This window comes from Bidens hawaiensis, unplaced genomic scaffold, assembly GCF_021521415.1.
Source record: "Bidens hawaiensis isolate Kalapana, Puna unplaced genomic scaffold, B.hawaiensis_p1.1 tig00027557_1, whole genome shotgun sequence".
Lineage (NCBI taxonomy): Eukaryota > Viridiplantae > Streptophyta > Magnoliopsida > Asterales > Asteraceae > Bidens > Bidens hawaiensis.
Genome location: NW_027505099.1, coordinates 69,277 through 88,626, shown reverse-complemented (window position 1 = coordinate 88,626; position 19,350 = coordinate 69,277). Strand labels below are relative to the sequence as shown.

Genomic DNA, 19,350 nt, shown 5'->3' with positions numbered 1-19,350 from the left:
TCCAAATTGTTAAAGCAAGTAAAATTCCACCGTCTACAGTCAACTCAAGTTGAGCAATTAGACTTTTATATTCTTAACCCACCATCGTTTTTCCATGCATATATTACTCAGTCATATTGTCATTGACTTGGCTAAATATTTAAAAAAAGATACATGACAATACTTGAATATATACTCTCAAAAAATGACAAGAACTCGGCCTGCCATTTTGTCCAGTGGACGGTGGACCGAATATGGACATTATTATAAATATTATTACTGACATCGATCCCCAAATAATTGTAATAGTTTATAAAGAATAAAACGTTATAATTTGTCACTAAATCTAATAAATACAAATCTTATAGTTGACTACTATTAAAATTACTTAACTTTAATATTTTCTTCTTTAACCAAATTTGTGATGGCCTAATTTTATTCTAAAATACAACAATTGTATCTTAATTGTGTTACCAACCATGTTTACAATTTTTAAATATGGAAAAGTAACATAATATCTATAAATTATAAAAATATAATTTGAAAATATGTAACAATTTTTAAACAAGTTTACATATAAGCATATTTTTTTATATATAAAAATAAATTTAAAAATATGTAACAAATTTTAAAAAAAGTTTACGTTTTTTTAAATATGTATAATTATTCTAACTTTAAAACATATATTTATATTGGTCAATGCAAGCATATTTTTAAAATGTTTTGTCTCAAGTTCATACGTTCAAGTAAAATTAAAAGTTCTTAGTTCAAGTAAATTTATTAAAAACAATAAAGTAATATAAAAATCAATTTAAACAATATAACAAACTCCGAATAATTTTTTTAAAAAAAATTCAAAAAATAATGATGAATACAATATTTTTATTGTTTATATATTATGGGTGGGTTAACGTACAATAATTGCTTAACGTACATTAGGTACGAGAAATACGTTGGGGGTTAAAAACCAAAAACGTTCAAGCCAAAGTCTCAACCCTAAAATGTTCAATGTTAAACCTTAAAACGTTCAGGCTTAAATCATTATACTTTCAAGGTTAAAACCCATCACTAAAGTTAAAAATTGATTGACTGAAGTTTCAAATTGATGACTAATTGGATCAATTTCAAGGTTAATTAATTTCAATTAGTCAATTTGATCAAATGACCTGTGAACAACGATCGATAGTCGTAAGTCATGACGGAAGAGGGCGGTGCTCGCAACGGTGGACAGTGGACTCTGACGGGATAGCAGAGGCGGTGAACGAAGAACAGATCGCGTAGTTAGCGTGTTTTTAAAATCAAGGGTTAAGGGTGTCGCGTACGTAATGTACGATAACGGATTATTGTATTGGATCATTTATATATATATATATATATATATATATATATATAAGGTGTTAAACGTGAGAATCAAGTACAGTAATTATATATACAAGTAGAGTAATTATGTATGCTATTACATAATTACTATGCTTGCATATATAATTACTCTATTTGAATTTCACGTTTAGCACGTTAGTTTCATTTGTATTTGATCCAAACTCATATATATATATATATATATATATATATATATATATGGTAAGGATCCTAAGAGAACCCTTTGCAAATTGAGAACTTTAAGAACCATTTTGGACCACTAAAAACACCTTTAAAAAATATTTAACAAAAAATAATAAAAATTTTAAAAAAGTAAAAAAACCAAAATTCTTATATTTCATTCCGGTTTCATTAAAAAAAATAAAAAAATAAAAAAAACAAGAAAAACGTCGTATTATACACATATGTATAATTTTATATAATCTTTAGTTACGTAATATACACATATGTATAGTATCATTTATCTTAAATTATACACATGTGTAAAAAAACATGTAAATGTACATATATGTATATATTATACATATGTGTATATAATTTAGCTAAACCGAGTTTTTTTTATGAAGCTGGTATGATAAAATAAGAATTTTGGTTTTTTTACTTTTTTGATTTTTGTGTTTTTTTTTATTTTATGATTTTTTTTATTTTTGGGTTTTTTGTTGTCTAAAATGGTTCTTATAATTCTCAGTTTAAAAAAAGTTATCTTATGATCCTGATCATATATATATATATATATATATATATATATATATATATATATATATATATATATATATATAATACATGGGAAATATAGATGGTACATAAAAGTTGTGTCATCTTTTAATTGCAAAATTTTGTTACTCGAGATTAGCGGAACTGACAACTCATACGTGAGTTTTTTTTTCAAAACATGTGCAAACAAAGTCTAAGTGGATAAGTTGAAAACCCCATTCTCATTTGTGCCACCCACATTTTCCATGGTTGATGATCAAAGATAGCCCAAAACATTTACCTCATCACCTCATCAAGGATTTTAGTTTATGGTATGTGTGTCATTAAATTAAGACCGCCTTGCGCGCTCCATATATATACACCAAAGAGAGACTCGTTGAATGGCAGGGTGAACATCATCCAATTTATTACGAGATGATGATAGAGAAATAGTCGGTTGAAGGAATTTGCCAAGGGTTGTAAAGGAGGTTAAAGGAAGCGTGCAAAAAAAATAAGTTGGGACCAAACCGTAGAACCAATGCCAAAATTCATAAGTAAAATGGCCGGCCAGTTCGTGGTATAAACCACATGACGAGCAAAGAGAAGAAGGTAAAGTGATACCTCTTCTAGCCAAGGTCTCTTAAAGAAGAAGGTTTAGGGTTCAAGTCCGGGAAGTAAACGAAACTTGCTTTAAAAAACATTTTTACCTTGAATTAAATACTAATATATAATTGAATTAAATACCAATTAATATTTGATTTATAGTAATTGTATAATTTTTATTATATTATGAAATATTAAATTTATGTTGTATATTTTCTAATTAAATAATATATATTAATAAAGAAATAGAAAAAGAAGAATAATGGAGAATGATGAGAATGACCCATACCAGGGGTTAAAAGGTGGGGTTGAAGGGTGAGGTTGAATGATTGACGAAAAAATGAGTTGACACTTAGGTGAAGCATACGTGACGAACGAAAGGAAATAATAGGAATGAACCATAGCTAGTCTTTAGCCTTAAACAAACTTGATTCTTACCCATTGTGTTATTTAATTTACTTTCTTGCTAGTCTACTAAAAGAAAGAGCAAATATGAGCTTAGTATTTGTTAATGGGCTAAACGCAAGAAGCAAATGGGTTGTACTTAAATGGTGTCCTAATAACTTAATCCAAGTTGGGCTATTGTTATTCTATTCGTATTGACTAAATATCTTGTGGGCCCAATGATGAGCTGAGCTGCTAAATAAAGAGATTCGGTTTGTAAGGAGTTAAAAATCCATGAGAGTGTTTCACATGGAGAGAAATTTGTATTTTCAAACCTTGAGATAAAAGTAAGAGATAGGATAATAAAAGAAGAGAAAAGAGGAGAGAGAGGAGAAAAGTGGTGAGATGGGATGATGTGTGAGTGTTTTGAATTAAAAACACCTTTATCATTGGGATGCTCGATCTAATAACATTCAAAAAAATATCTTCTTCTTTTCATTCTCATTAGCGACTAGTTTCTTTCCAGTGATCACGACAGGACTAAGCTTTATTTGTTTTATGATTAACTTTGATGACTATGCATTTGTTAGCTCTACCATAAGCTAGCTTAGTTGAAGAAAAGACAAGTTGTAGGAATTTCCATAGTATGTGCCCGATCAAGTTTGGGAATTGTAATCCCACTTAGTTGAGTGATATTCATGTTTAAGCATTTGAACGTGCGCTAATCATACACATGATTTATATTCGTTTGTTGTGATTGACTCATGCGTAGATTACACTCGATCGTGCCATGTGCACCCTGTTATAGTTTCGTTAAGGATCAGGCAGTTGGTGTGTAACTACATGAATCGTGCTCAAGGTCAGTGATAGGATTCAAGATAAGTTATGCCAATGCAATTAATTAAACATTTTTATTGTCAGTTAAGTGTTTCAACTAAGTAGCCAAATTTGAAATCTAAAGATATTGCTCGCTCTCTTGCATTTTGTGCGTTCTTGCTTCGTAATCTATTTATAAAATAGTTCAGCTTAAACTAAATTAAAACATCAATCAATCTCTTTCACATTTATTTTTATAACCGAATAAAACATATAATAGTAACCAAACGCTCCCCATGGATACGATAATACCTTAACTACCCTATACCTAGTTTATTTACGATTTTGCATGACTAAAACGACAATTATCGAATTGTCAGCCATTTAGCCATTTGAAGGTGTCTAAGTGTATCATATATGGTTGATACCACCTCAAGGAAAAAGGTAATTGGATAGTAAGTCAGAACTATGCACTTTATTGGCTATTTCATTTAAAGGCTCTAAAACCGAAAAACAAAAATGTCAAACAAGAAGATGTGAGGCTTACATTGAAGATTCAAAGTGGGAGAGGCAAGATAAGAACAATACACAACACTGATTTCATTTACCAATTGCTCTATTATCAAGTCTATCTATTACTTCAAATGTGCATATTGTTGCTAAAAATGTTAGATCTCTTCATGATATGAATATTCTACTTTTCAAATTTCTCTTAACATAGCCTATCCTACTACTTATATTGAAGTTGCAATAATGAGAGAGTGGCATGAGGCTATGGTTGATGAACTAAAGGTCAGTGAAAAGAATGAGACTTAGGAATTAATTGGTAAGTCTCTCACCGATAAAAAGTTTAATTAGCTGTTTTGAAATGATTGTACAACACTAAAGTTGGGCCAAATGGAAAAGGCGCAAAGCAAGAGTTGTAGCTTGCTAAATGGATAGATCTTATTAGCGTCCATGAATGATAAAATCATATATCGAACCGCCAAATCGGAAAAATTGGGGGTGATCTTATAGTTTTGTATCGGCTAAGTTCACGAGTTTGAGATAAGCAGACTCAAATCCCCCCTCGCTTTTCTATTGAATAATAAAATGTATATTTTGACTAAAAAAACCAAAAAGTATGGCAAATGGAACCATTAACTTCCATGTTCGTAGACAAAGCATATTTTGAATTATCTTTCATTCCAAGGCCTAACTTGTATCCACGCACTTCATATCCTCCCGGAGTTCACTCCTAGAAATATAACCATCCGTGCTTCTCACGTTAATTCCATGAGCCTCTTATCCATTCTCATTCAATCAGGCGGGGTAGCAAATCAAAATTAAGAACTCACATTGGGTTTAGGGATAATTAGGCTCGAACTAATGACTTCCACCACTTCAAGGTGACACTCTACCACTAACTCGCTAAGTTACATCCCTTCCCTATCCCCATCGAGAAATAGAACTTACTAATCCTAAGACAAATAGTCGAGAAACTCAACAACACTATCTTGAACATCTTGGGGCCGAGCCTACTTTTCGCACTATTAAGGATACTAGCAAAAATAAGGAATTGACTACCAAGAAATGTGTGCACCAGCTTCTCGGTTTGATACCATAACGGTTGTGTTGGTTATCGCAGCAATCAAGTCTTCATTGCTGGATATGGAGCTAACAAAGGAGATTTGTGTTTAGCACCTAGAAGAGTTTAAGTTATTAGAAGGTAATAAAGAAAAGATTTATAAATTAAAGAAAGCCTTATATGAACTAAAACCGACTCCAAGAGCCTAGCATTATAAGATTGATGGGTTCTTAGATCGTTCATCAATCATGGATACAATGTCAACTAAAGGGTTTAGGGATTATTGGGGACAACCTTGGAACACTATAAGTTAACTAAAGGGTTGCATCACAACTTGACAAACTGATTGATACATACTAAAGGGTGATACCTTTAACCACAAACGATGGAAAAGATAACATTTGTGTTCAAAATGACAAAGATACCTTAAACTATCTCTATCGAGCATACAATAAAGTTATTGTAGATTCATCAACTGATGGAAGAGTTTCATGTTCATGGCCGCTCTCTCCATTGAAAAAAGCTGGTTGTTTAGGTTCAGACAATGCTCCCTCACTAACCAGCATCAAAACCACCGATAACATAGTTGGTCTATCTTCTGCATTGTGTTGCACACATAACAGTGCAACATGTACTGATCTTAGTACTTCAGAGACCACACATGAGCCTTGTAAAGTACCACTCAATAGTTCAATGGACCTTCCTTCTTTATAGAGTCTCCATGCCTACATCAGACCAAAAACATATTAAAAAAAAAACTAGTTTCTGGTCAAGATATTAGGATTTGGTCTTACAACTTGACTCACATGTCCAAGAAGGTTGTCATTGTGGTCTTCATGAGAGAACTCTCTATTTTTCTTCCCACAAATTATCTCCAACACGAGAACACCAAAACTAAATACATCTGACTTTATAGAGAAACGCCCGTGTACTGCATACTCCGGAGAAATGTAACCACTACATATATGGTAAAAAAATATTACAGATTAGTGTTGGTGTTTCTCTTCAATATCATCTTATGGAGTATAAGAATTAAACTTAATGAGGATTCTTACTATGTTCCGACCACTTTATTTGTCTTAGCAATTGTATCATGTCCTAAGAACATTCTAGCAAGGCCGAAGTCGGATATTTTTGGATTCATGTCACCGTCCAGCAAAATATTACTTGCCTTAAGATCTCTATGGATAATATGAAGGCGGGAATCTTGATGTAGATAGAGAATACCTCTAGCTATCCCATGTATTATATTGAATCGTTGAGGCCAGTTAAGCTTCAAACTTCTTGTTTCATCTACCAAAAGGGTGTCATGTGTTATTATATAAAGTTTGAAAGTAAGATACCAAGTGATATCATAGAGAGTGAGTCATACCAAAAAGAAACCAGTCCAAGCTTTTGTTAGTCATGTATTCATAAATCAAAATCAATTCATTTTGATGAACACAGTATCCAAGAAGCTTCACAAGATTCCGATGCTGAAGTTTTGCAATACAAACGACCTCATTCTTGAACTCATCAAGACCTTGCTGGGATGTTTCGGACAGTCGCTTCACAGCTATTTCTCGTCCATCTTCCAACACACCCTTAAAGATTATAATTATAATCAGTATTTAAGGATAACTTCAAATTCTGTAGATTTTAAAGTAAACGATTCATGATAGTGAAATTACCTTGTAAACGGGACCAAAGCCTCCTTCTCCAATCTTATTGGAGACACTGAAGTTGTTTGTGGCCCTGGCGACTTCATATAGGCTGAAAAATTGCAAGTCTTCAAAATGGTCCATCTGCAGACTTGTATTTTCTTCATCACACACATGCCTCTGTCCTACAAAACGGTATGGTTGCATTATTTTTTCAAATTTCATCTCCGATAAACATGCAAAATTATCAACATTACTTCCTCCTCTTTGTTACCTCGTCTTTTCATGTGGGCTGTTTTCTTTATCTTTCCGCAGGCACATGCCACTGCAAAGAGAAGTGGCACAGCTGATGAAGTTAAAAGCGCTACTATAAGTATTGTTTTCATTTCGTTCCGATCAGACTGGGAGTTCACAAGACCTTTCATTAAGAAATAATAATAGTTAGATGTTACCACTGATGCTAAAAACACAAAAATAGTCCAATTTTAAGAAGAAAATTGTGTACCTTCTAACTCAGAGGCTGCCATTCTTATGTAGATATCTTGATCTACATCATACTCTCTAGTATCCAAAAGCTCATCAAGCCATAGCAAACATCCACTTCCTCCATTTCTGATAACTAAACTTGCATAACCAGTACAAGAGCAGTTCCGTTTGCAGGCCATCTCACATTCTTGTAAGGTCATGCGTACGTTATACCATGACCGTCGTGTGTCTGGTACCTTGACTCGTGCAATTTTCCAAAAACCGTCCTCATCCCTATTGCTATTAGCATTCCCATTTCCACAATTCAAAGGCTTTTTGCGTAAACACCCACTCGCCCAATCAGATGCCTCCCATTCTTCTGGATTTCTTGGTTCAAAACCCTGCATACAAGCACAAGGTGGATGCTTGTTAATGCTACAGATTCCATAAGGACCGCAGAGCGAAAACCGATCACAACTATCTACTATTGTATTTGCATACACAATCCAGTTCTTGGTTCGCTCAATCCATTGCAAAATTTGTGTCTTGCCATCCCATGCCAAAAACACCCGTGTAACAACTGAGCCTTCAAGTGTATACATGTGATAGATTTCCTTCTCATTCATGACAAATTTGCTGGAGTAAATCTGATTTTCTACTTCAATTGGAAAGCCACTAAAGCCGAGACCATTCCACGGTCCAAGTCTTGCTATTATATGATCATCCTGCCACCCAAAAGTTTGTGGATATCCATTTGTGTCGTGTGTATTCCTATACGCGCCTATAGAAGGATCCTCAGGACTCTTCCAAGATATGAAGGACCTTTGTAACCCTGTTACCAAATCCTTCCCGAATTTCATTTCTGGAAGAAATGTGTCACCAGGATAGTCAAAACTTTGCCAAATTATATCATTTTCATTCCGCACAACAAGATTTCCATTATCTAGAAGCTGCGCAGCCACCACATGATTATTACTCCTCGCAGACACTGTTGTGTTGGATGACCAAACCGTGGTGTTGCCGCCACTGAGAATCACCAGGTCCCCCTGTCGGCTAAGTTTGAGCATGCCTGATGTATCTGTAATTGGTATCTCCCTGTTAGCAACCCATACAACAGTACCGTATGATATCTTGTTGTACCATATCCCCAAGTATCGATTCTTGGACTTCCCGGGACTAAAGAAGCCCAATTCGAACATTTCTCCTTGAGAAACAAGAGTGTCTTTACCATCTTTGATTTCTTGATTTGCAGATATGGTTTCTAGTGCAGCACATTTTAATGATAGCAAGGACAAAGCAATAAAGAATAATATATGGTTCTCCATTGTTCATCCAACATAAAGGCAATACGGAATATTATATGGTCCTCAACTGGTTTAAAATCCTCAAGAAAACTAGATCAACAATTTTATATAAATAATCGAAGTTTAAAATTCAACTTTCTAAAGTAAAGTCAAGTCAACCGATGAATTGGCGGTCTTTTATAACTATCTTACCGTTTCAACACATAGGCTTATTTTCACAACTTTACCTTAATTTAACTCCTTTTGATAAAACCTATTAGAACATGATTAGACTTGGATGTATACATTAAACCTTATAAAATTCCTACCTTTTTTACATAAAGTTCCTGCTAAAAACCTTCTTTGAGTTTAACCTATTTATGTCATGTGAGTGACTTTCTGAAATCAAATAAACTAATCAACTCCTTAGTCACAATAAGACCTTGGGACTAAATCCAGATTTTATAAAAATGTTTAAAGACAGCTAATGTAAATATTGTTTTATTATAATGTATTATAATATCAAAGAGTTCAGCGGGTCGTGCGCAGTAACTCAACGACGCTGAAGAACGATAACTTTGTTTTCAGTAGAATCAGTTTTGTCATTCAAAAGGGTGGAGTCGCAGCTTGTCTGCTTACATGTCTCTCTATTGTAATTGGATCCTATTAATGTTAATCAAGATGGTTTTTTTTAAAATACATATATATACAAATGAAATTAGCATATAAATGAAATTAACGTGCTAAACGTGAGAATCAAGTAGAGTAATTACATATACAAGTAGAGTAATTATGTAATTACATCATCGAGTAATTAATTTGTAATTATATATACAAGTAGAGTAATTATGTAATTACTCTATAATAATTACTCTATGATATAATTACATAATTACTCTACTTGTATATATAAGGACTCTACTTGATTCTCACGTTTAGCACATTAATTTTATTTGTATTTGATCCAAACCTTGTATATATATATATATATATATATATAATAGGAGACAAAGGCAAATTAAGACATTTGATTTTAAGTAATTTACAACCAATAATACACAATGTGCATATATAAAAAAGGACAAACTTGTCTTTTAAACACATAATTCATACGGTTTGTTTTAACTCTTTAAAATATTTACATGTTTGCACCCCCAACTTTAGTCAACTTTTGTCCGATGAAAGAATAATTACATGTTTATTCCTTCGTCTTTAGCCATATATTAACTTAAATTTCAATTTTAAACCAACTTTTTAAATGACCATAACTTTTTCGTACATTAATATTTTTCTTAAAAAGTTACACCATAAAGACGAACATTTTATTCATTTTAATTTGATTATAATATTGCTATAGTTTTATAAATTAAATAAATTACCACATTTGGTGTTCACAATCGGTTTTGACGGTCCTATGTTAACCCGTGAGTCCAACAGTTAGTAACATCTTTTTGACGTCGAAAACCAAACACTGAAACCACACCAATGACCGGTTTTAGGGGTTTAGACCAAATCATGAATACCAAATACCCAGCCGCATCGTGCGGGCGCCCATCTATTGTGTGTGTGTGTGTCAAAGGTGTTTAAGCCCCTGCTTATCAGTAAATATTGTATTCAACTCTTGGGTTGTTTAATTATTTTAAATAAAGAAAAATGTTTTTCCATGCGCAAATCATAAAAAAAATCAAAAGGTATGCCGACTCTTGGTCATACTTACACGAGTCTCATTTTAATAAAACATTTCAAGCCTGCATAGACCTAGTCCAGGAGCCTATGAACTTAAACTGGATTGGCGTTTTCGGATCCTAGTTTCTGAACAAGGGTCTATAGATCACTTCCTAGGATAACACCCTCCGAACTGAACACATCTTCAAAAACATAAGGCCATCTGAAGAAACACTAATGGACCCCGGGCAGATTACGGATAATCTGGGGGTTAAATAGATGTTTCCCACGAGGGGTTAGACCCGGCAAGATGGTTCTTCTGATAACCTGCAAAACAGACACCGTGAGCTCGTCACTGAGAAGGGGGGGTACCTCCTTGTGACCACCCTCCGGCGTGAGAATCAGACTAGATTGCTCTTGAATATAAATGTATATTAAGAGATTGCTAGAGCAGATATCAGGTATAAGATGTAAGATACAAGATAATATATATGATAAGATGAGATGATCATACCATTTGGGGTATTTATAGCCGAAGGTAGGTTTCCAAGAAGGTGTAGCCGGCTGAATAGTATTCCTGTTCTACCAACTGTGGCCTACGCACGTGCCCTGCTGGTAGTTGGTGGATAGGCAGCGGCTGACAGTGACCAGGCCTGCTGTGTACTATTCCTTTTCCACCAACTGCCGGCTATGCACGTGGTATGACAGGAGTTGGTGAGTAGGCAGCGGCTAATAGTGACATACAGTACAAGAGCATGCTGCTCGCCATACTGTTGTCAATGGGCTGTCGTATCTTTGGTCAGATCTTTTGCCCATACCTCGTCAGGTACAGTACAAAAGATCTTCCAGTATCGTACGGACTGGCTCATTTGGGCGGGAGTATTCCCCCTCCCGCCTTTGTGCGGGATTGTTCCCGGCTTTGCTCATTCCTTCTTCAGGTGACTACTGAATTATCATGAGAGTTAAGCCTTGTGCGTGTAGCCTTGCTGCGCGGGTAGCCTTCCCTGATGGCTGGTATCCGTAACTGCGGGAACAGGCGGAGTACTTGGAAACCATTGGGAGGCGTTTTCTGCGGGAACAGCTAGCGTACTGCGCGTAAGGACGTCACGTCTCTGAGCATGGTGGGTCCTGCCGATCCAGTTGGTTTCTGCGCAGACGTCTCTCTTTGAGGTGAGTCTTGCGAGTTTGGTCTTTGCGCAGACGTCCCTCTTTGAGGTGAGTCTTGCGGGTCCAACTGCGCAGACGTCTCTCTTTGAGGTGAGTCTTACGGGTCCAACTGGGCTCTGCTTGGACCTACCTCTTCAAGTCCCCCCAGTCCAATGTTCTTCTCATGAATGTTTAATAAAGTGAGGTGAACTTTTGGACTTAAGCAAAGGGTTTTTGAAAAGGTTTTAGTTTCAAGGTTTTCCATGGGGATTTTTCCCGCGGAAGTCCTAATGTCACTTGCAGAAATTCCCGACTTTCCTGCTTGATCTTTGGGTATGATGCGGGTAGGTCTGTAACCTCCTCGCAAGTCAGGAGCGTTGAGTCCTAGTTGTGTGGATTCTCCATGAGGTTTTGGTAGTTTTGAACATAGTGATCAATTATGTTAAAACCACCAATTCCATCTTGAAGCTTCAAACAATCTAGTTTTCGACGTTCCTGCTATGCGGGGATGTTATTCCCGTTTCCGCAAGCATGGCCCGGAAGATCCTTCTTGGTTTCATTTCCCTGCGGAGTGCTAGGTATGTGAAGGGTTTTGCCTTGACACTGTACCCGCACTCGTCTTATAGTTACTTTACTTCCAAGGTATTCCTGGCGTCAATTCCCTGCAGGTGCTAGGTATGTGAAGGGTTTTGCCTTGACACTGTACCCGTACCCGTCTTATAGTTACTTGGTTGCCGAGGTATTTTTGGCTTCAATTCCCTGCAGGTGCTAAGTATGTGAAGGGTTTTGCCTTAACACTGTACTCGCACCCGTCTTATAGTTACTTGGTTGCCAAGGTAAGGGGTATTTTCCCGCTTACTTTTGAATCTTTGGGACTTGCGTTATAAACGTTACATGACTTGCGCATGCATATTTTAGTTTATTTTAGCAATTTTCCCAGTGTTTTGGATAAGTTAACCGTTCGACGCGCGTTTGTCAATAGGTTCGGTTTCCTCTCATGATTTGTGCGGTTAGGACCGGCACTTTCATTTAGTGGGATGACCAAAGTTTACCTATGACTGACCTGCGTGAAGGTTTGCCGTTTTTTGGGTTTATGCGGGTTTTACCGCCTTTCCCACGCAACGGCTTTCTTTCACACTTATGTATGCGGTGAAGACCGGCATATCCGTGTGGAAAGTTAAAAGTATAAATGTAAAATCATCAGCGTCGATGTTCTAAGGAGAATCATTTCCATTAGAAGTGGCTCTGGGCCTTTTCTTTACAAATTTGGAATTGATCTACATGTAACATTTGCGTAATTGAGCTCCGTTCCATGTTCGTGGGACGGGAGTGCCATCGAGCCTTTCGAGCCGGTATGCGCCCTTTCCCAGTACTTGTTTGATAACGTACGGACCTTCCCAGACAGGGGTCAGCTTTCCTGGGCGCTCTTGGTTCGAAGCCTCGTTGTTACGCAATATGTAGTCTCCTACATTGAAGTTGCAGAGTTTTACCCGCGTGTTGTAGTACTTTTGCATTTGTCGTTTGTAGTTCTCTTCACGCATTGCGGCTAAGTCTCTGCGTTCCTCGGTTAGCATAAGGTCTAACCGTCTTTCCGCATCATTGTCCTCTGGTTGAATCATGACCCTTGGTGAGGGTAAACCAATTTCGACCGGGACCATGGCTTCAGTGCCATAAGTGAGGCTGAACGGGGTTTCTCCCGTACTTGCCTTTTTCATCGTTCTGTGTGCCCAAAGTACGTGTGGAACTTCGTCCACCCAGCCGGATCTGTGTTCCAATAGTCTTCTCTTTATGCCGTCGACGATGCTCCTATTTGCTCTTTCCACCTCACCATTACCCTGCGGGTGCGCCACCGAGGTAAAGGTGTGGGTGATTTGAAGTTCTTTAAGCCACTGTTGTAGCTTCTTGTCAGCAAAGTTGGTGCCGTTATCGCTCACCAAATTCTGTGGAAGCCCGAAACGACAAATAATAAATTCCCAAATGAATTTTTTAATATATTTTGCAGTCGTTTGGGCTAAGGGTTTTGCCTCTATCCACTTGGTGAAGTAGTCGATGGCGACCACTAGAAACTGGACGTTCCCTGCTGCTGTGGGAAATGGGCCTGTCACGTCGATGGCCCACTTCTGAAATGGCCATGCAGAGGTGACTGGAACAAGTTCATTCTTTGGGCGATGCGTGTTGGGTGCGTAGAGCTGACAAGACCTGCACTTTCTGATGTACGCCAGCGCATCCGTATGCATCCCCGGCCAAAAGTATCCCGCGTTGTTTAGCTTAGCTACAACTGCGCGTGGACCTGCATGTATCCTACAGATGCCTTCGTGTACTTCCCTTAGGAGGTAGTTGGCATCTTGGTCGTCAACGCATCTGAGGAGGGGGGCAAGAAAGTTACATCTGTAAAGGATGTCATCGATGAGTTGATAGTTCAGTGCTTTACAGCGTAGTTTTCTTGCCTGTGTTTTTGACTCTGGTAGTATACCCGCCGCAAGGTAATTTATTATTGGTGTCATCCACGTTTCTGTGCCGGTTTGGATGACAAAGACTTCCTTGTGTGGGACTGATGGTGCTCCAAGGAGTTCAATGCGGATGTCCTTTCCCAAGTGGGTGAAAGCTAATGACGCAAGCTTGCTTAACGCATCCGCAGATTTGTTTTCGCTACGCTTGACGTGTATGACTTTACAATCATTAAAATCGCGCATGAGGGTTTTTGCTTGAGCGAGGTACAGGGCCATTGTGTCGTTCACGGCCGTGTACGTCCCGTTTATTTGATTGGCAACTAACATGGAATCCACATGGGCTTCCAAGTTCTTTACTCCCATTTTACGCGCAATCCTCAACCCGGCCAAGAATGCTTCATACTCAGCTTCGTTATTCGTACTTGGAAAGTCTAGTCGAATAGCGTAAGTGTATTCTTGGCCTGCTGGGTTGGTAAGTTTTAACCCTGCGCCTAAGCCCTCGCTGCTGGCCGCTCCATCAATGTAAAGTCGCCAGACATCATCGATGTCATGTGCTGGAGAGGGTTGAGCCTCGTCCTGGCACTCTTTCTCCCGCGATGCGGGGACTTCGGCAATAAAGTCGGCCAAGACCTGGCCTTTTATAGCTGGCCTTGGCTTGTACTTTATCGCGTATTCTCCCAATTCTATTGCCCATTTGGCTAGGCGTCCCGAAAGTTCGGGTTTGCCTAAAACGTTTGCAAGTTTGAAGTTGGTGAGAATAGTGATTGGGTGACCTTGGAAATATCGTCTTAGCCTGCGTGAAGCCTGTACAAGTGCTAAGACTAATTTTTCCAGGGTAGAGTACCGAGTTTCGACGTCTGTTAGGAGACGGCTAACATAGTAGATTGGCATCTGGATGCCTTTTCGCTCGACTAACAGGACGGCCCCGGTTGCTCTATCTGTGGCGGAGAGGTATAGGATTAATTCCTCTCCCGCTTCTGGTGCTGTGAGCGTTGGGAGTTCGATCAAACGTGACCGAATTTCCTGAAAAGCTGCTTCCGCTTCTGGTGTCCAGCAGTGCGTTTTCTTTAGACAGTTTCTCAGCGTCGACACGAATGGGAACGACCTATCCGCATGATTTGCCAAGAAGCGGTTAAGTGCGACTAGGCGTCCGTTCAGTGTCTGAGCTTGCTTGATGGTAGTAGGTGATTCCATTTTGATAATGGCTTCGACCTTTTCAGGGTTCGCTCTGAAGCCATCTTTTGTAACAATGACTCCTAAGAACTTCCATTCTTCCATCCCAAAGGAACACTTGCTCGGGTTGAGCTTCATGTTTATCCTTCTGAGTGTGTTAAATGTTTCTTCGATGTCTTTCAACATCGCTTCTGGGTCAAGGCTTTTGATGACCAGGTCATCCATGTATACTTCCAAGTTCCTCCCAATTTGGGCCTGAAACTCTTTGCCCATCAGGCGTTGATATGTGGACCCAGCATTCTTAAGTCCGAATGGCATCATTTGATAACAGAATGTGCCATCGGGCGTCCGAAATGCAGTTTTGTCCTGATCGTCAACGGCCATGTGGATTTGATGGTACCCTTTATACGCATCAAGGAAGCATTTAAGGCGAAACGGTGCTAACGAATCTACCTTAAGATCAATTTCGGGTAACGGGTAACAATCTTTGGGGCATGCTTTGTTCAAGTCTTTGAAATCTATGCACATGCACCATTGCTTGTTAGACTTCGGTACCATAACGGGATTTGCAACCCAAGTTTGATATCTGCTAACGCGTACGATGCCCGCGTCAAGGAGTTCCTTGACTTGGGTTCTACACGCGTTAGCTTGTTCCGCCCCCATTACTCTACGCTTTTGTATGACCGGCGTAAAAGCCGGGTCACACTTGAGCTTATGCTCTGCTTTACTTCGAGGTACACCAGTCATGTCTGCTGGTTTCCATGCGAAGATGTCAGCGTTTTTCTGCAGTAAGCGTTTGAGTAATGTGCGTGTAGGATCAGTGATTGTTGGGCCAATGGTAACAGCCTGGTCAGGGTATTTGCCATTGAGGGCCCATTTTTCTGGTTCGGTGATGGTTGGTTTAGCCATATTTGGTTTGGGTTTAGATGAGACAGATGCGATGCATACCTGGGGGATACCGGTGATCATCGCTACACCCTCAGCAGTTGGCCATCCCATCATGCCGTGGACTGAAGATACCACGGCGTTGAATCTTGCCATCCCGTCTCTCCCGAAGAGAATATCGTATGTGTGGTGTGGCTTCCTCATTACGACGAAGTCCACGTCTTCTGTGCGGGAGTATTTCCCGTCCGTAAGAATGACGGGGAAAGATAGGATACCCAGGGGGGTGTTTGTGCTGCCGTCGAACCCTTCCATTGAGGCGTAGACCGTTTCCAGGCGTTCCTTGTCTTCGTCGTCTAGCTTGTCGAAGAACTGCCTGTACATAACCGTTGACGAGGCGCCGTTGTCAACAAGAGTGCGAGAAGTGATGTAGTGCCCCAGCTGGCTTTTGATGACGATAGGGCCTTCTTTGCTGGGTCCTCCTGGCACTCGCGGGAAGCGAACCTCAGCTTCTTTCCATGCGCATGGTTCTGTCGTCCGTCTTTTTCTTCCTCTGATGTTACCACGAACCATGTGAATGCTGATGTCAACGGGCTTTCGTCCGTTGCTTTTGTATCGGTTGTCATTCTTCCCTCCATTCCTGATTGATGCCACCAGGTGTGTAAGTTTGCCCTCCTTGACGAATGTTTTGATAATATCCCTCAAGGAGGAACACTTCTCAGTGGTGTGACCCTTTGTGCCGTGGAAGTCACAGTATTTGCTCTGATCTGCGTCGGGTCGTTGCCGGACCGTTGGAGCTTTTGGCCATGGGAGTTTCTCAGTGGCAAATATCTCCGTGACGCTTTTGGTGAGCGGCGTCCACCTGGGGTGTCGGCTTGATGGGTGTGTATTACCCCTTCCGCCTACTAGGGAGCGAGAGCTGGATGAGGTGTCAAAGTTTACCCTTGACTGCCACATGCTTAGCTTCCTCATTTTGTTTTGCCGGGCGGTCTGGACGTTGTTTTCTCTTGTCCTCTGCGTATAGAAGTTTGTAGTCTGGGGCAGATTCCCACCCAGTTGCTTCTCTGTTTCGGCAAAGCGCTTGGCTGCCGTCATGATGGCATCCCATGTGGATGGCATGCCATCTTTACCCGTCAACGTGCGGATAAGCTCTGGGTATTCGGCGCCTTGGATGAAAGCGGCGCGAACAAGGTCCTCGCTTATAACGCCCAGACTCAGCTTTTTCGAGTTAAAGCGAGTGATGAACTCTAGTAAAGGTTCATCCTTATCTCTAACGCAGTTGAGGATCGTCCACTGTTCTTTAATATATTTCCTCTGTTGACTGAAGTGTTGGCTGAACTTGTGTTGGAAGTCCGCCCAATCATAGATGTGGTGGACCGGTAAACGGTCAAACCACGCTCTAGCCGCTCCAACCAGTGTCATCTGGAACATATAACACCATGTGGTTCCATCCAGTTGCTGACGGTTGCCCCCGCTATGAATCTGTTCAGGTGATCATCTGGGTCGGATATACCATCATAAGTGCCGATGTTGGGCATCTGCTTGGCACTTTTCGGGGCGATTGCTTCCGCAATGTCCCTTGCAAACTTGGATGTTCCCGCGTTTGCAGCAGTTGGTCTGAAGGTTTTGGAGAAGTCACGTGGGTTTCCCCCCGTGTTCCTTTGTTTGAAGGTTTCTCCGAAATTCCTTCTCGTTTGGAAGTCCGTTTCCTTACGCTTCCCTTTCGCCCTAAGGCGAGGGTTTGCGTCGGTGTCGGATTCCTCCCGATCATCGTCCGAGGACTCGTACTCACTGCTCATGTTAAGCTGTTGTCGAGTGCTTCCAAATTCGTCAGCCTGTTGGATGGAACGCAAGCGTTCGTCCAACTTGGCTTGGAATTCCTTCTGACGTGCCTCCGCCCACGCTTTAACTTGTTCAAGTGTTTGGCGAGGGAGTCTCGTCTGTTGTCCTTCCGCCTGGGTATCGGTGAATCCCAGTGAGCGATTATTTACTGCACTTGCCCCAGCATGGGTAACTGGGGTAGTGTTCGTAAAATTTACTGCACTTGCCCCGGCTTGGGTAACCGGGGTAGTGTTCGTAAAAACTGTGTAGTCGCCGGTATTCCCCTCAATAGCTGGGGTTGTGGTTACCGGAGTTTCTTTAACCATCTTTCCAGAAGTTTGAAAAAACTGAAAAGAAATGAAGTTATAGCTTTTATGCACGGATGGCGCCAATGAAGAAACACTAATGGACCCGGGGCAGATTACGGATAATCTGGGGCTTAAATAGATGTTTCCCACGAGGGGTTAGACCCGGCAAGATGGTTCTTCTGATAACCTGCAAAACAGACACCGTGAGCTCGTCACTGAGAAGGGGGGGTACCTCCTTGTGACCACCCTCCGGCGTGAGAATCAGACTAGATTGCTCTTGAATATAAATGTATATTAAGAGATTGCTAGAGCAGATATCAGGTATAAGATGTAAGATACAAGATAATATATATGATAAGATGAGATGATCATACCATTTGGGGTATTTATAGCCGAAGGTAAGTTTCCAAGAAGGTGTAGCCGGCTGAATAGTATTCCTGTTCTACCAACTGTGGCCTACGCACGTGCCCTGCTGGTAGTTGGTGGGTAGGCAGCGGCTGACAGGGACCAGGCCTGCTGTGTACTATTCCTTTTCCACCAACTGCCGGCTATGCACGTGGTATGACAGGAGTTGGTGAGTAGGCAGCGGCTAATAGTGACATACAGTACAAGAGCATGCTGCTCGCCATACTGTTGTCAATGGGCTGTCGTATCTTTGGTCAGATCTTTTGCCCATACCTCGTCAGGTACAATACAAAAGATCTTCCAGTATCGTACGGACTGGCTCATTTGGGCGGGAGTATTCCCCCTCCCGCCTTTGTGCGGGATTGTTCCCGGCTTTGCTCATTCCTTCTTCAGGTGACTACTGAATTATCATGAGAGTTAAGCCTTGTGCGTGTAGCCTTGCTGCGCGGGTAGCCTTCCCTGATGGCTGGTATCCGTAACTGCGGGAACAGGCGGAGTACTTGGAAACCATTGGGAGGCGTTTTCTGCGGGAACAGCTAGCGTACTGCGCGTAAGGACGTCACGTCTCTGAGCATGGTGGGTCCTGCCGATCCAGTTGGTTTCTGCGCAGACGTCTCTCTTTGAGGTGAGTCTTGCGAGTTTGGCTTTGCGCAGACGTCCCTCTTTGAGGTGAGTCTTGCGGGTCCAACT

The 19,350-nt window shown here is 40.2% G+C and overlaps 1 protein-coding gene across 1 annotated transcript; it reads right to left on the bottom strand.

Annotated features, from left to right (window-relative positions):
• Positions 1 to 5,672: 5,672 nt before the first annotated feature.
• On the bottom strand, positions 5,673 to 8,852 carry LOC143610689 (G-type lectin S-receptor-like serine/threonine-protein kinase At4g27290). The gene is made up of 7 exons (XM_077085096.1): positions 7,568 to 8,852; positions 7,337 to 7,480; positions 7,093 to 7,247; positions 6,795 to 7,005; positions 6,478 to 6,715; positions 6,229 to 6,379; positions 5,673 to 6,147 (listed from the first exon to the last, which is right to left on the bottom strand). The coding sequence occupies exons 1-7, from the start codon at positions 8,850 to 8,852 to the stop codon at positions 5,860 to 5,862; spliced, it is 2,472 nt and encodes an 823-aa protein (XP_076941211.1). The 3' UTR covers positions 5,673 to 5,859.
• Positions 8,853 to 19,350: the final 10,498 nt, after the last annotated feature.

What these genes read in the sequence shown, in the direction of transcription:
- LOC143610689 (XM_077085096.1), bottom strand. Translation starts at nt 8,852, where the DNA reads ATGGAGAACCATATATTATTCTTTATTGCTTTGTCCTTGCTATCATTA. An exon ending in AATAAAGTGGTCGGAACATA is followed by an intron (nt 6,380 to 6,477) that starts GTAAGAATCCTC and finishes CCATATATGTAG; the next exon opens with TGGTTACATTTCTCCGGAGT. An exon ending in ATGACAACCTTCTTGGACAT is followed by an intron (nt 6,148 to 6,228) that starts GTGAGTCAAGTT and finishes GGTCTGATGTAG; the next exon opens with GCATGGAGACTCTATAAAGA.